This window comes from Amphibalanus amphitrite, unplaced genomic scaffold (genome assembly GCF_019059575.1).
Source record: "Amphibalanus amphitrite isolate SeventyFive unplaced genomic scaffold, NRLGWU_Aamphi_draft 000088F_arrow, whole genome shotgun sequence".
Classification (NCBI taxonomy): Eukaryota; Metazoa; Arthropoda; class Thecostraca; order Balanomorpha; family Balanidae; genus Amphibalanus; species Amphibalanus amphitrite.
In genome coordinates this window covers 644739-661357 of record NW_024881584.1, presented here as the reverse complement: position 1 = coordinate 661357, position 16619 = coordinate 644739, and the positions used below count along the sequence as shown (strand labels likewise).

General features: G+C 48.4%; 1 protein-coding gene across 7 annotated transcripts in view; it reads left to right on the top strand.

Moving 5' to 3' along the window:
- The window catches only part of LOC122379985 (2',5'-phosphodiesterase 12-like), a 77774-nt gene that overhangs the window by 47360 nt on the left and 13795 nt on the right, over nt 1-16619 (top strand). For 3 of the 7 annotated variants that reach the window (XM_043362708.1, XM_043362705.1, XM_043362706.1), the window contains exons 7-8: nt 12818-12932; nt 13935-14086. The exons of 1 other annotated variant lie outside the window; for it this stretch is intronic. In XM_043362708.1, the coding sequence (XP_043218643.1) occupies nt 12818-12932; nt 13935-14086 (267 nt within the window). The remainder of the gene's footprint in view (nt 1-12817; nt 12933-13934; nt 14087-16619) is intronic. 3 more of the 7 variants (XM_043362711.1, XM_043362707.1, XM_043362709.1) reach the window with 1 other exon arrangement.

The window sequence follows — 16619 nt, the reverse complement described above, 5'->3', positions numbered from 1 at the left end:
GGTTCGGATAAACCCCTCGTTTTTTCGCGATTATCTCGCGCTTAAGGCGGCCGATCGTTACGAAATTTTGAGTGTCCTCGAACTTATCTACGTTACTGGTTACACATTCCCTATACAGTTCATGATCCTGAATTCTGAAACCAATGACCTTTGACCTTTGATCTGATTTCTGTGACCATGGCAGACCGAAATTATTTGCTGTTTATGTTAGCCCACATAAAATTGCGTTTCCAGACTTCTATTGTGGTTACATATAAACGTGCCAACATGTGAACTGATGGTTGTCCCATGCATCATGATGGGTTTCAATTTGACTTGTCAGTTGTCGGCCAGATCAAGGCCATTGACGTTTGGTGACTTCGGGTGACTGTTTCAAATTTTACGATTTTAAGGGATTTTTTTTTTTTAGCTTATTTCGAATCCAGCATTCGTTGAGACATTTGAGAAGTAAGTACATATAGTTGTGGTGCCAATGCAACTTGCTACGAAGCTGTCGCTGGTGGTTTAGGTACACCTGCTATGAACAGGTGGTGCGGGTGGGACGCCTACTACTTGACCCAAACTTACCCAACCCAGCCTAGCTTAATCCTCGCTCCCCCTAGCTTTTTCTCGATAGCTCCGAAGTCCTAACACACAAGAAACAGAGAGCTGAAACTAGGCATACCTGACCTTTGATTCAGGCCGGATCGTGTGACACCAACCAGATTTTCAGGTCAGGTTACTTACCTATGACGTCATAAGTAGACGGTCCTCAGATGCCGCAACTTCGCAACGCCCTCAGTCCCAGAGGAGCTTTTACAGGGGGATGCAACTTACAGTACGTGCATCTTCTAGAAGTCTCACAACTTGCACCTCTAGGATTTTTCCTAATGATCACATGAGGTCAGGTCGGTCACGTGACCTCACCACTATAAGTCAATTGAGAAAAATGAAAACTGCTATTCTGGCGCCGGGAACGATCTCAAACTATCTCAAGCACACGGATCGTGATTTCATGCACTCCTTGCAAGGTTAGATGCTTCAATTTTGCATTGTTGACGTTGCGTGACGTCATTTATGAGGTCACTAGGGTCATGCGAGCTTTTCGTCAATAACTCCCGATCAAACTGAGCTAGGGAGTCGGTCAAGCCACCAATGGACTGAGGAAGGTCGCGAAATTGGTCAAAGGAGGTCATGTTGCATGAGGTCTCTGGCCTGATCTTGACCCGAGATCAACACCCCAAGTTGACCTCATCCGAACAAAAAGTATACCATTCGACGCGCCTGAGCAAGGTGAGCACGCTGATGCTAAAATCGCGCTCTGCGACTGTTTTTAAGAAGTTATTAATAAAAAACCGAACCCGTGTCTTGGGTCACTTGACCTGACTTCAGAGGTCACCGGTTGACCTGAGACCTTAAAATCGGGTACTAGTTGCTGTGTCTCCTAACGGCACACACGCTCGTGATTTCCGCGACGCTCTAACTCCATCAGGGGCGAAAAACGACGAGGGGGTCGTACCAACCCTCCCGCCGGCCGGCGCATTTGTAGAAAACCAACAGGTCCTGAGGGGTTAACTCTCACCCTTATTGGTGTTTTGCTCGCCGCAAACGCGCAGGGCGGGGCTAGGTTATTGGTTGACCTTCCAGGTCAGGTCAGTGACTCAAAAGTCGGGAAAATCGGGACCTGTTAAAACTTTGGAGAGTTAGGTTGTTACGAGGTTTTTCGGGGCGCTGATCACGAATTTCATATATAAAAAGTTAATTGTTTTCAAAACGGGCTTCGCTGAGGAAAAACTAAATATTATAACCAAATATTTCGGCTTTATTGATCAGCCTTGTTCACTGGTTCACTGGCTGATCAATAAAGCCGAAATATTTGGTTATAATATTTAGTTTTTCCTCAGCGAAGCCCGTTTTGAAAATAATTAACTTTTTAGATATTTATTAACCTGAGGAAAAGAATAATGACGCTTCGGCAACATCTCACGAATTTCATGTAAGCTTTGATCACCGATGATGTCTTGATGTTTTTAGGCCAGGTCCGGTCAGGCCAGGTCAGGTCAACCAGTAGGCGTCTTGCTAGCTGTCCATGTATGTAGGTGTCAACCACCACTGACAGCTTCGTGACATGGTACGAAGGCGCCAAAATTAATTCGTAAATGTTCAAATGGGTGCTAAATTCGAAATCAGCTCCAAAACTAGCCTGAAAACATATGAACCCAGAAGAAGTATCTATCGCTACAGTATCTTTCGGAATTAGGTACCTATGTCATTTTTGATCAGGCCATCGCTGAGGTCTTTGTAGGTCACCAAAAGTAAAATTTTAATTAACCTTTACTCCCAATTTTGACAACTTTTCACAAACCGGTGCATAAGTCAGGAACCAAATAGGTAGAGCTGCAGTGCTGCTGCTGCTGGAAAGCGCATTCGATAGCTCTTTCAAAGGCCTTTCTGAGTAATGTTCTCAGATTTTACTTAGGGTCAACGGTTTATCTTCCAGGTTGGCGTTTTTGCGGAAAAGGTCTTTGTATCATAACTTTTGACTTGAAACTTGTATGAGTTGACGCTGATTTTACCGGCATCGCGTTTGTTTCGTCGAGACGGGTGGAATGAACTAGGTAAGTAGGTATAAGTTGACCTGAATGATCAACTTGAAAATTTGACCCCTGGTCTAGGTCACGAAAAAGGTCATGTTGCATGTCATTCAATAGTTATTGTTGAGCTGAACACATTCATGGTGTTCTAAGCGCTCTAGCACTTGTTTCTACCTAAAGTTATGGTTAAAAACTGTTGGAGATGTTTCATGACCTGAGATGACCACAGGGGCATAGAAGGGGTCATAGGTGCAATTTTCCGATTCATTTTGTCATGTTTACCTGTGTCACGTGGTTTGAATGTGTTTTCGGCCAAAAAAAAGCATTTCAATTTTCTCCCAATGACTTATAATGGATGTCGCAAAATTTACCTGACATTTTGCGACTCCGTAGCTCAGTTGGTAGAGCGTTGGACTCCGCTTGGTGAGAGCACGCGTTTCCATGACGTTCTTTGAACAGATATCAGTTTCACGTGAAATTTCACGTGGAATCGGAAGTCAAGCCGTTCTTTACCGATTCCACGCGGAATTTTACGTGAAATCCCGCGGAATTCCACGTGAAATACGGGAATTGGAAAAGCTTGTCCCGAGCGTTTTTTTTTCAAGATGGTGACGCCTGCAGTGGAGGAGGGAATGTGAATGTGTGCGTATGATATGGACTGGTTTTGCGGAATATGTTACTAAAATGTTAGGTACAGTTTTTGCCAAAAACCTTTTTAGGGATTGTTTCCGCTGTTACTAACCAGCAAACTGGTGTGGAAATATTAACCGGTAGGTATTCTTACAAGCTGTGTGCACACCAGAGACTTTTCTATAAAAACTCCATCTGCCTCTTATCACTTAAGATGCATCATGTAACTTACCGACAATACAAGCAACGCTAAGTTCAATGCATGTTTCACAAATCTGGGCATATTACATTTATGAAGCCTCTGCGACAATTAGGTACGCCGTGAAATTCCCGTGCGGTCGGCAAAGAACGTTTCAGCTGACTGAGCCGTAAAATTTCACGTGAAATTTCCCTGCAAGCCTTAGCCTCCTGATAGGTATGGTTGCGGTTGGTGGCAGGCCGTAGCCAGGCGAAGTCAGTGAGGGGACCGGCCGTGCGTGGCTATGTGCGCACGTTAAACTTTGGACTCTAAATTCTGCCATAGAACTGGAATTGCGCGATCGGAGGGTAGAGGGCAGGGTCACCGCAACAAGCTTCGCTTAGCGGTGGCTCTGTCCTTGTGAGTCCTTCCTATCAGAAGGTTCGGACTAAATTTTTTTTCTTAAACATTAGGTCACCGATGTGAAAACTTTGAGATATACGAATTGTTCATACTGATTTCCTCATGTAAAAGCTCGAGTTTCAAACTTCTGGGATAAAACTGTAGGAATGACAGAGTCACAAAGTTTTTTGGAGGCATGGCTACTTTACTTTACCTGGTGACCTGACCTTAGGTGACCTGGTGTCAAAATTTTCACACACGATGCGAAATTGAGTTATCATAAGCCATACCAAATTTCGCGGCGGTGCGCGCCGCGGTTTTCCTTACACGCGCAAAAAAAAAAACTGACGGGTGTGGCCAGAAACACCCCCTCCCCCCCCCACTTGGGCGAAGGCTGATCCTGAAATATAATATTTGGTCTTCGCGGCCCTCCATGTGGTCCCCAGTAACTTCAGAATCGTGGTTACGCGCCTGCACTTTTGGGTCTAGTCTGTTGATGTTTCGTTCGGATTGCATTGACCTAAGTTTGGTCTAATAAAGTGAAGCCTTTGAGCATACCTATAGGGTAGCCTGGGGCAAGACGCCCCAGATAATTTATTTTGCTACATAACTTTTGTCCCACATCACCTGGAAGGCCAAATTTGTGCTCAATGCGTTCTTTGGACATTTAACTTTAAATTCCACCCCTCAAATCCATTCACTTATGATCGGACTCCTAGCTAGAAAGTGATTTGTGAAGCAACTGCAAATGAGGCATTTTGCCCCAACCCCAGGGCAAAACGCCCCACGGCCTGGGGCAAGAAGCCCCATACTCTAGATTAACGATTAAACATGCTAGTTGACTTAAATCTTATATGAGAGGTCTGTTAGACCTTGGGAAGCATGGCACTGAAGTTAGCTCCTTCCATCCTATCAGGTGTTCAGATATGACACTATTGTATGAGCAGGTTTTTCACCTGCCTCATAAGGCCAAATAATAAATTATTGCAATGGAAATGTTAACAAAATACTTCCTTTGCCATCCACTTGCTGAGAAAAGTACATATAAATGCATAGAAACTTACTGTTAGCCAGCTACCGAACATTAGGAAGTGGGTAGTCCGAACAACACATGAGGTAAAACGCCCCATGGGGCGTTTTGCCCCGCAACCTACTGGGGCGTTTTACCCCATCACGTAGTTCGGTCAGATAACAACGCCTTGCACTCCAGCAAGGCATAATTTAACACGAACCAACCCGGCATTATAAGCGTTAGATAAAGTTGTTCAAAATACATAAAAGTCGTTAACCTGATGTGGACCATAAAAGAACGCCATGATGCATAAGCTGACAACAAAACATAAAAATCACTCCAAAAACACATTTTTGGCTATATCTCCCTAACGAGTCATCACAATTTCTTTCCAGTCTGCTCATATAATGATCATATAGTGCACGTTTTATAGAAGAGATGATGTTTCTCCAGAACCTTGCCATTTCCGAGAAACATCGGTGAGGCGTTTTACCTCGGCGGGGCGACTTGCCCCGGTCTACCCTACATTGTATTAACCTTCGCCCCAGTGGGGGGGGGGCATATGTTACCACCCTGTCGCGTTTTTTGCGTATAAATAAAAAACCGCGGCGCGCAGCGCCGCGCCGCTTGGCATAGCTTTTTGTACATCAATTTTGGACAATGTGTGAAATTTTTGACCCCAGGTCATGTCAGGTCAGGTCACCAGGTCAAGTTAACTGACCAGGCCTAAAAAAAGTTTGCAATCATGTCCAGCCTGCAGTGTTTGTCAGAAAGGTTTTAAACTTGGTGGATTGCATGATGTTATGGGCGCCTACAATTTGTATATCTCGGATTTTTTTTTATATCCGTGACCTAAGGTCAGGTCAGTGGCGTGACCTTACCATTATAAGTCAATGGAGGAAAATGAAAATGCCTCTAGATACGTGTGTACGCTTGGGTACAGTCCAAATATTTCAGAATCACAATGATTTGGACCACCCGTGATGACCAAGGTGTCATTTTTGCTGATAGCCTCTACAAAGGTCATCCGAGGTCATTTGAGGCTACAAACAGATTTTTGCCAATAACTCGCGATTGGAAAGAGATAGAACGCTGGGGATGGCTTCATTGTGTTTGTCTTGTTGAGACGCATCGAATGATATGCAACATGACCTTTTCCGGTCAGGTCATGACCTTGACCTGAGGTCAAATTTTCAAGTTGACCTTTCAAGGTCAAATTATAGTTCATTCGACGCGTCTCGTCGAGAGGAACACGATTCTTGCAATAGAAATGTCGTGGCTTTTTCTAGTCAAAAGTTATTGTCGAAAAACACTTTGCGAAAAAACAGCTATTTTTGGAGTTTTTGCCCTCTGGAGGCTAAACCGTTGATCTGAGGTCAATTTTGATGATGACCTTATCAAAAGAAGAGTTCAAAAACTATCGATTGCTTTTCAATGCGTTTTTCTAGCTATCATAGTTCCTGAGATATAATCATGTTTTCTGAAAAAGATAATGACATTTGGCAAATTTTGACCTTTGATGACCTCCAGTGACCCCAATATTGCTCCAAGATGAAAAATGACCGAAATACTTTCAAACGTACGCATTAAGAACTATCGACTGCTTTTTACCGCGTCTTTCTAGCCCTCTTAGTTTTTGAGTTAGAGGTGGGTGGTAACTGGTAACATATGCCCCCCCTCACTAGGGCGAAGTTGGCTGAGACCGCCACTGGGGCGCGGGTTAACCCGCGCCCGGCTGGGGGTCCTGGATTTCCACGCCCTGCTGGGGGGGGGGGGGGTGTTTGAACACCCCCCCTTGTAACTCGGCTCCTGGGCCACGTAGCGATACGCGGAAGGCGGCGTTCGAAAGAGCGTCAAAAATGATGACGAAATCACTTCGGTCAATTTTTTGGTCAGGTCAAAGGTCAGGTCACCAGAGGTCATTGAAGGCAAAATTTCGCCGATTTCCAGGTCGAATGGCGAAAATTTCCAAGAAGCCAACGCATAACTCGGGAACCAATAGAGCTACAGCGCCGCGGAAAAGCGCATTCGATAGCCCTATTAACGCCCTTTCTGCGTAATTCTCTCAGATTTGACCTTACGTCAACGGTTTTGCCTGCAGGGGGCAAAAACTGCAAAAATAGCCGATTTTTTCGGAAACAGTTTTTCTGCAATAACTTTTGACCAAAGCCCTGTACGAGCTTACTTTTACCGGCATCGTGTTCCTCTCGTCAAGACGCATCGAATGAACTATAACTTGACCTTGAAAGGTCAACTTGAAAATTTGACCTCAGGTCAAGGTCATGACCTGACCGCAAAGGGTCATGTTGCATATCAGTCGATCCGTATCGTCGAGCTGAACACATCTAAGGCGTTTTCATCGCTCTAGCATGCCTCTATCAAAAGTTATTTGCGAAAAACTGTTAGATACCATTCGTGACCTAAGATGACCTCAGGGCATAAACAAGGGTCACGGACACCATTTTCATGTTCAGTGTGTCTAAACCACTTGTAATTCGGTGTTTGGGAGTGTTTATAATGTCTTTCATCCAAAAGAGGCGCATTTGAATTTTCTCCCATTGACTTATAATGGGGAGGTCGCAAAATTGACCTGACCTTAGGTCATCGATATCAAAATTCTGAGATAAACATTTTGTACATGCTATTGCTCTTAGCAATCGCTGAAAGTTTCAAAGCGATCGGTCACTCGGTGTAGCTATGACAGACATTGAAACTTTTTATGAGTTGAGGTCACTTCAAGTGACCTGGTGACCTGACCTTGAATGACCTTGGTCTGAAATTTTCACAACATGTGTAGAATTGATGTATGATAAGGTGTACCAAAAACGGCGGCGCTCCGCGCCGACGGCGGCGCTCCGCGCCGCCGTTTTTGAGATATTCGCGAAAAACCACAAGGGGGGGTGTTCAAACACCCCCCAGCAGGGCGCGGGTTAACCCCATTTAACCCGCGCCCTGATAGGGGGGGGGGCCATTTTGGCCCCCCCCTGTGGTTTTTCTTAAATAGCGAGGAAAACGGCGGCGCGCAGCGCCGCCAAATTTTGGGTACCTTACCGGGCATCAATTTGACACCTTCACACAAAATTTCAAGTCACAGGTCACCTCAGGTCAGGGGTTATTGAGGTCAAACTGAGGTCATGTTCGAGTAAAAATGAGCAAAAAACATGACATCTTGAAACGCTCACCAATTCTACAGTTAACAAGCAATTTTAAAGTTCTTTATGTGGTTGTGTAGAGAAAAGACGGCGCTACAAAACTGCTATCTCCGATTTTCGAAATTTTGGGATTTTGACCCCAAAAAATAAAAAAAAATTGATTTTTTTAGAAAAACTAAAAAAAAATCCAAACATTTTTCGAATTTCGAGAAAACCGGAATATATGTGATAGTCCCTGCGCTCTTCGATATACATACCAAATTTTAGATCGATTCCTCTTTTTTTGGCCAAGTTATAGCGAAAAAAACTGTTAAAAATTGATGACGTCAAATTTTTGAACTCAATTTTTAGCAATTCTAGAGCTCGTAGCGCAAAACGGAGGCCACCATTGAACTCCCCGTGACGAGCTGCATCGAATCGATACCCATTTTATGCAAAAATATCAACTTTGAAATTTGACCTAATTTGACCTGACCTTGACCTGACCTTGACCTGACCTTGACCAAAACGTGACCTAAGCTGGCCCTAAAGTCTGTCTGACCCACATAATCGCATTTGTCATGTAAAATGGACCATAAAACATGTATCACACGACACTTTCATATTGTGACCCCCCCAGTGACCTGACCTCTATGACCTGACCTGGTATCAGTGACCGCAAATAGCAAAATATGTGTTTGAAGAACATTTCCCCATCGATTATTTTCAATGAAATGCATTTTACACGATTTTACAACGCATTTCTTGAAATGCCTGTAAACGGTGAAAATTCGACCTTTGACCTGACCTGTGACGTCATCGGTTTGACCGAGGTCAATGAAATTGGGTCACAAGGTAGTTCCCCGTTGGGGCTATCCAACACCGTTTACCGCTTGTCGCTATGTTGCGTGGTTCTCGAGATCTGAGGGGGGGCCAAAATGCCCCCCCCCCCATCAGACCACGTTGCTCGGCAGACCCCATCTGGGCGCGGGTTAATGTTGTTGTTATGTTCAAAACCAGTAGCAAGCACACTCCCTGAAACGTGAAATAGTGATACAAATTACCCCACCATGTGATACAACTCACCCAAGCTATGGGGCAAGTTGTATCAAAAACATTGTTCTATTCGGCAGACCGTAGAAGAAAAACTGGTAGAGGTAGCGGAAAAGTTACTTTGCACAAAAAAGCAGAAGAATCAAGGAAGGGGATAGTATGGAAATAATTAGTTTATCACGGATAGTTACGAGGTTATGGGTCTCGGAGTAAAAACTGATACAACCCACCCCACTCTCACCTAAGATTATTTATGTCTCTTGAAATTTTCATTGAATATAATTCAAGCACTAGAAAGATCGTATTCGTTCGCCAGTTTTTTGACCGGCTGGCGTTTCTTGCGTAGAGCGCCCTTGAGCAAATATTTAGGTATAACGCAGGTGATTTTTTTTTGCTGCTAAGACGCCTTCAGGGTCAAATCAAGCAGTGGCGGCGGAGCACCCCCCTATCATAGCCTTTGGAAAAAAATTTTGCTCACAATGTGTAAAAGCTATTCACGGGAGGGTACTGAAAGTTTGGTAACGATCGACGCAGTGGTGCTGGAGATATATCGAAAAAATTACAGGGGGGGGGGGAAATGCCCCCCACCGCCTGGCAGTTTAATATATAGATTGTATGGTTTTTGACGAGTGCTGATCACAGCGGAGGGACGTCGGCTGAACCTCGGCTGGACGTCGAGATGGTAGCGTAGGGATGTCGGGTTGACAGCGAGGGGACGTCGGCTGGGCGTCGGTCCGACGTCGGCTGTACCTCGCGGGTTGATGGCGGGGAGACGTCGGCTGAGCGTCGGGTTGATGGCGGGGAGATATCGGCCCGACGTCATCTCGGCTCAACCTCTCGGCGCACGATCTCGGCCCGACGTCGGCTGGACCTCCGCTGGACGTCGCGTCGGTAGGTATATGTGGACGTTCCCGACGTCCAGCCGATGTCGGGCCGAGGTTAACCGACGTTGGGCCGACTTCGGGCCGAGCCTCGGCCCAACGTTGGGCCGATGTCGGCATGTTTACTGGGATTGTTAAAGGTAGTGTGCCACCTTTGAAAGATTTCCCATTTTATTTTTCCTAGGATAAGAAGCTTCTGTTTTTACCTAATATCGCAAAGAAAATCAAAAATGGGCCTGGAATAGTGCCTTTTTCGCCTAAAAGTTTATCGGTTTTTCGATATGTATAACTGTCTAATCGTAGACAACACAATGTCGAGCCTTAAACTGTAAGCCTGTATTGGTATTGTTTCTTTTATTTGGCTGTCGAACATTATTCATGGTTTGAAATATGATTTTATGTAAAATAATTGATATGAAAAAGCCGTCTCTTAAGTTATGACCCCATTTCACCACACGCAAGTGGCAGAAATGACAATGATCAGCTGACGCATTTTTCTTGGCCGAAGTCAGAGCGCGCGGCCCGACGCACCACCACCGCACCACAAAGTATGAGCAGAAGCCGCGCCGAAAGCCAGGGCCCCGGTAACGTGAGGTAGCCGAGTCGGGGCAGCGTGCGCTGACCCAAGCCGGGGCCGCAGCTTTGGGCGCGGTCTACCGCATCCCCGCGGGCAGCCCCGGGCTATCACATGACACCGGGAGGACGCGCGGCCCCGGCTTGGGTCAGCGCACGCTGCCCCGACTCGGCTACCTCACGTTACCGGGGCCCTGGCTTTGGGCGCGGTCTGCCGCACCACCTAACAGGCGTGTTCGAAACCGCAGGAGATGATGATGAACGGGTTTATCGAAACTTGATTGGATGAGTATATCGGTAATAGCGATTTCAGTGTGTGCATTTATTGTTCATAGCGTTGTGAAATGTGGTTGGGGTACGACCGACAACCCGTCGGGGCGAATTTCGCACTGGGGTACTCAAAATTTGAAGAATTTAAGACGTTTCCATGAGTTTTGAAGGTATGGATAAGTTCTAAAAATCCGGTTCTCCTTAGCTGGGCCATTAACTCCATACGGTCCAGGAAAGCTGGCACACTACCTTTAAGCGACGCAGAATATCCAATGCAGCAAGTGACCATGCACACCCGCCCAGCCCCCATGGTCCACCAAGTAACAACACGCCCCACACCACTCGCCAGCCCACGCCAACCACTCAGACGAGCCCCCCGCGCTGGTCTGACGCAACACTGGTATACAAAGCGCTTCACCCGGCGACCCGAACCGATGTCAAACAGCGTAGGTAGACTGTGCCGCTTAGTCTCAATGGTATAGATGCAATTATGCGGAGTGTTTGCATTTTCCCTTAAAGGGGCGTCCTACCCCACCCTCCCCTATCCTCCATTTTGACCTTTGACGCTATCTTTACAGGTCAAGTGACCTCAAATCCCAAATTTCAGGATTGCAGCTGATGCGTCTCAGTGAGGCCTTTCCAACGCCGCCTCATTCGTCTCGCTACGATACTTATTTTTGAAGATACCGATAACCTGGGTTGGGGTGGAGGGAGATGTTAAACGCCCCTTTCAGTCAATGACGTTCGGCTGGAGGCTCAGTCAAGCGCGGGTTAAAAATGTACGGCTTTGGCACTTCTTGTTCAAAACAGGTGTTACTTGCATTTTTCTGTATTGCTTTATGCTTAACCCGCGCCCCGCTGGGGGGGGGGGGGGGGGAGAATCTGCCCTGCCTCCCGTTTTTCGCCAATAACTGCTAAACGCGTTACGCCAGCGACGTCAAACTTTCAGTACCTTATCATACATCAATTTGACACGTTCCCTGAAAATTTGAGCGAAATCCGTCGGTAAATATTTGAGAAATTGACATTTTAGTGACGCCATGTTCGCCATTTTCGCCTAAAAAAACGGCAAAATTTCAAACGCCGCTAACATCTTCATTTTTAAAGGAATCAAGACGTAACAAAAAGGTTACACGTGAAACTACTTTGTCTATCAAATGGCTATCTCGGTTTTTTGAAAATTTTGGATTTTGGCCCAATTTAAAAAACTGACTTTTTTGCGAAAATAATTATAAAATCCAAAATTTTGAGTGTATCAAAAAACAGAATATATGTCAGAGAAGTGGTCTATGTGCACCTACATACCAGTTTTTAGAAGAATCGGTTCAAAAATGTAGGAGTTATTCAAAATTTTATGACGTCACGACACACACAAATTTTGAAAAATGATTTTTTTTTGGAAGTTCTAGACCTTGTACGGAAACAAAAATAGCACCATTCGATTCGCCGTGAAAAGCTGCAACAGATAGACACCTTTTTAGGCCTTAACAACCAACTTCAAAATTTGACCTCACTTGACCTCACCTTGACCTGACCTCGACCTGAAATTCATCCAGAGGTGGTCCATATCACTTATTGAGTGTGCTTATTGAATTCTATGAGTAAAATGACCCATAAAACATGTGTCGCACATGCCCTTTTCTATATTTCGTTTTTGGTGACCTGACCTGACCTGACCTGACCTTGACATTGACCTTTGAATGACATTGTATGCAACGAATATTGTCTTGGTAGTCTAAGAACACGTTTTGGGCAATCAGTCTCAGTCCATTCTTCGGCAACTACGGTGCAAGGCCGATACTGTAGAAACTTCCATTTTGTACCCTTGACCTGACCTTGACCTGACCTCTGACCTACTTAAGCAAAAAGCATTGGGCTCTTTAGATCCGCTTTGTTGAGAGCTTTCGATTGCCGTTTTCCCCGTCTTTCTACGACCATCGGTTCGGAAGTTAGACAGGGGGGGGGGGGCAGAATCTGCCCCCCCCCCCCCAGCAGGGCGCGTATGGCTGAATAGCCCAGCGGGGCGCGGGTTAATCTTGAGTGCCTACCTACTGGACCTGAGCTGGCCTCAGGTCACACAGATATGCACCTCTGAGAGTCGGCCGGCTTTCCAGGCTGGAGCGGGCGCGGCGGCGCTGGTCTTTTGCGGCGACTTCAACAGCGGGCCGGGCAGGTCCGTGTGCGCCCTGATGGACGCCGGCGTCATTGGCGTGCAGCAGTTCGTCGACTGTAAGCGGGCCGGGGGCGGCGGCCACGGCACGGCTCGGGGGCGGCCGACTGCTCCGGGGCGGATGGCAGGGGGGTCTGCTCGGGGGCGGATGGCACGGGGGGGCGGATGGCAGGGGGGCTGCTCGGGGGCGGATGGCACGGGAGGGGGGCGGATGGCAGGGGAGGGCTGCTCGGGGGCGGATGGCACGGGGGGGGGGGCTGCTCGGGGGCGGGTGGCACGGGGGGGGCTGCTCGGGGGCGGATGGCACGGGGGGGGGCTGCTCGGGGGCGGATGGCACGGGGGGGGGGCTGCTCGGGGGCGGATGGCACGGGGGGCTGGCACGGTGGGAGGGGGGTTGCTGCTCGGGGGATGGCACGGGGGGCGGATGGCAGGGGGGCTGCTCGGGCGGAGGGACTGCTCGGGGGCGGATGGCACGGGGGGGGCCTGCTCGGGGGGGGGGGGTTGCTGCTCGGGGGATGGCACGGGGCCTGCTCCGACACAGCAGAGGCCCGGGGGTGGCACCTGCTCTGGTTAACTGATAGAGTAGGTAGGGTGTGTTTTAGTATTTCTCGAATTAAAGCGTGGATTTTTCAGATCGTAAATTATGTGAAGCGACAGTGTCACATTTTCACAAAGCTGATTGACACATTGATTGAAAAGGTCACGGTGACGAACTGTTATTCCAGTTCAAAACTCCATTTCCTTTAAGCCCGACTCCCTGCCACGGCGTGGTGCGGCCAGGTCCGGCTGCCTCGTAGCTGCTCTGGCTTACTGTGACTGAAGTACAGTTGAGGTACAGCACGGCTGATACGGTTTAAGTCCGGCTGTGGTGCGGGCTAGCTCCGGGATCGTGCGTCAGCTCCAGTAGAGCTCCAGACCTTGCCTGTACTTGGGCCGGCGTAAGTGCCGGAGCTAGCCAGAGTGAAACCAGACACGGTCCAGACCAATTTTGTTGGCTGGGATTGCGCGAGGTGCGCCTGTCGGTCGGCGGGCCGCTGCTAACCCACGGCCCTGCCGGCCAGGCGACGAGCACCGGGCGCCGGAGGTCACCTTCAGCCACCCGTACCAGCTGGCGAGCGCGTACGGCGCGCCCGAGGTCACCAGTCGCGGGTCAGACTTCACTGGCACCCTAGACCACATCTTCTACATGGCCGACCGACTGACACTGCGGCAGGTAGGACACCAAACCCGCTGACACTGTGGCAGTTACGACAGCTGACACTGACACTGCGGCAAGTAGGGCAGCTGACACTGCGGCAGGTAGGGCAGCTGACACTGACATTGCGTCAGGTAGGACAGCTGACACTGCGGGAGCTGATACTGACACTGCGGCAGGAAGGACACCTGGCACTGCGGCAGGTAGGGCAGCTGACACTGCAGCAGCTGACACTGACACTGCAGCAGCTGACACTGACACTGCGGCAGGTTGGACAGCTGACACTGCGGCAGGTTGGACAACTGACACTGCGGCAGGTAGGGCAGCTGATTCTGCGGCAGGTAGGGCAACTGACACTGCGGCAGGTAGGTCAGCTGACACTGCGGCAGGTAGGGCACCTGACTGACACTGCGGCAGGTAGGGCAGCTGACTGACACTGCGGCAGGTAGAGCAGCTGACACTGAGGCAGGTAGGGCAGCTGACACTGAGGCAGGTAAGGCAGCTGACACTGCGGCAGGTAGGGCAGCTGACATCGCGGCACTTACCCTCATGGACAGACCCATTAATCTCTCACCCAGCGGCGGAGTAAGGCGGCACTGCATGGGGAGACGGGCCGGCCGCCACGCGTATTTGGAATTTCCGACCTCGACGAGCGTCTGTGGTAGAAAACCACCACTTTAGTAGGGGAAACTATATATATATATAGCCTTGGGGGAAACTACTGCTGTCTGCCACAATTTGCACTGCATGTCAAGCTATTGTAGCGTCATCCATATGCATATACATTTCCGACCTCGACGAAAATCTCGCGGCGCTTCGCGCCGACCCGCGCCACCCATTCATACTGGAGACCAAAAGAGATTATGAGTTCAGAGTTGTGACAAATACCTAAAGCAACCACCACGTATGATGTATACATTAACACTAGTTAACTATCAGATTGACGGCATGTGTCAACAATTATACCCTGATAGAACTTAGAAGACCGGAGGCTCTGGTTACCCGTGTAAAAATGAATACTTCGGACGCGTACCGCGTAGGAATTCAGCCCAGTATCGTTGAACAGATAGTGCATCGGCCTGAAAAAGTGCGGTAACGATACCTAATTTTGGGTTTTTAGTCGGCCGATCCGTATTCCGTCCCCCCTGTCGAAAATCTGTGGCGACGCCCCTGGCACGTAAGACAAAAGTACGCATCGCAAATGTTCGTACAGTATAAAATACGCATGGACAAAACTACGTCAAGGACAAAAGTACGCACTACGCATGGCAAAAGTACGTAAAGTATAAAGCACGACTAATGGATAAAAGTACGTGAAGGACAAAAGTACGTATCGAAGAAGTACGTATAGGTGCATTATTAAGTACGCATGGACAAAAGTACGTCAAGGACAAAAGCACATATCGTAAAAGTGCGTACAGCATAAAGTACGTATGGATAAGAGTACGTCAAGGGCAAAAGTACGTATCGCAAAAGTACGTCGAGTATAAAGTACGTATGGAATAGGTACGTCAAGGACAGAAGTAGGCGTATCGCAGAGGTAGGTACGTACAGTACAAAGTACGTATACCTAGACAAAAGTACGTCAAAGAAGAAAATACGCATCGAAAAGTACGTAAATTATAAAGTACGTATATCGCTGACTGCTGAGGTACGTACCCTTGCTGACTTGCATAGATGTCGCAATGGGTCGCAACTACAGCGAGACATGCAGTGCAAACGGTAGCAGACAGCAGTAGTTTCCCCTACCAAAGTGGTGGTTTTCTACCACAGACGCTCGTCAAGGTCGGAATTTCCAAATACGCGGCCGCCACGTCCAGGCGCGCCGCAGACGTGCCATAGAGCACGAGCGACGCCCGAACCGCGGCCGTGTCCTGATCCCCCTAACAGGCAGCCCCGGACCTGTCCATGCAGGACGAGATCGGACGGCTGAACCCCGGGTTGGGCCGGGCCTGCCAGCGGACAGCAGCCGGCAGGAAGGCGTTGGGGCCAGTGGGTTCCGCCGTGTAGAGCGCCACCCTTCACTGGGAGAAACCAACCGATGTCTACCCCGGCACACTCTGAATATCGGTCATTCAAACGTTCGCTCTATCGTACCGAAGCCTAATGAAATCAATCAACTGTTAACGCAACAAGATTTGGACGTTTTATGCGTAACGGAAACATGGCTCTCAAAACCCGTTCAGAGCAGAATCTTAGCTCTCCCGACCCCGGATATCAGATCATAAGAAGAGATCGGCCATCCCAACCCAAAACGGGGCAGAGAGGTACTGCTCGTGGAGGTGGTGTGGCTATCATACATCGTGAGGAGCTGACTACTAGTGTTCTGCCAATCCCTGCAGCCGGGCCTTGCGAGACTCTCTGGCTCAGCATCAGCGGCAGGGGTCTTCGCTCGGTCACAGTCGGCGTGGTGTACCGAGCACCATCCACATCGGTGGCCAGCGCTGTCGACGACCTCCAAGATCAGCTAAAACACGCGCTCGGCTACGGAAAGCCAGTTTTTTGCTTGGGCGACACAAACATAAATTTATTGCAACATGACGCTCCTGGA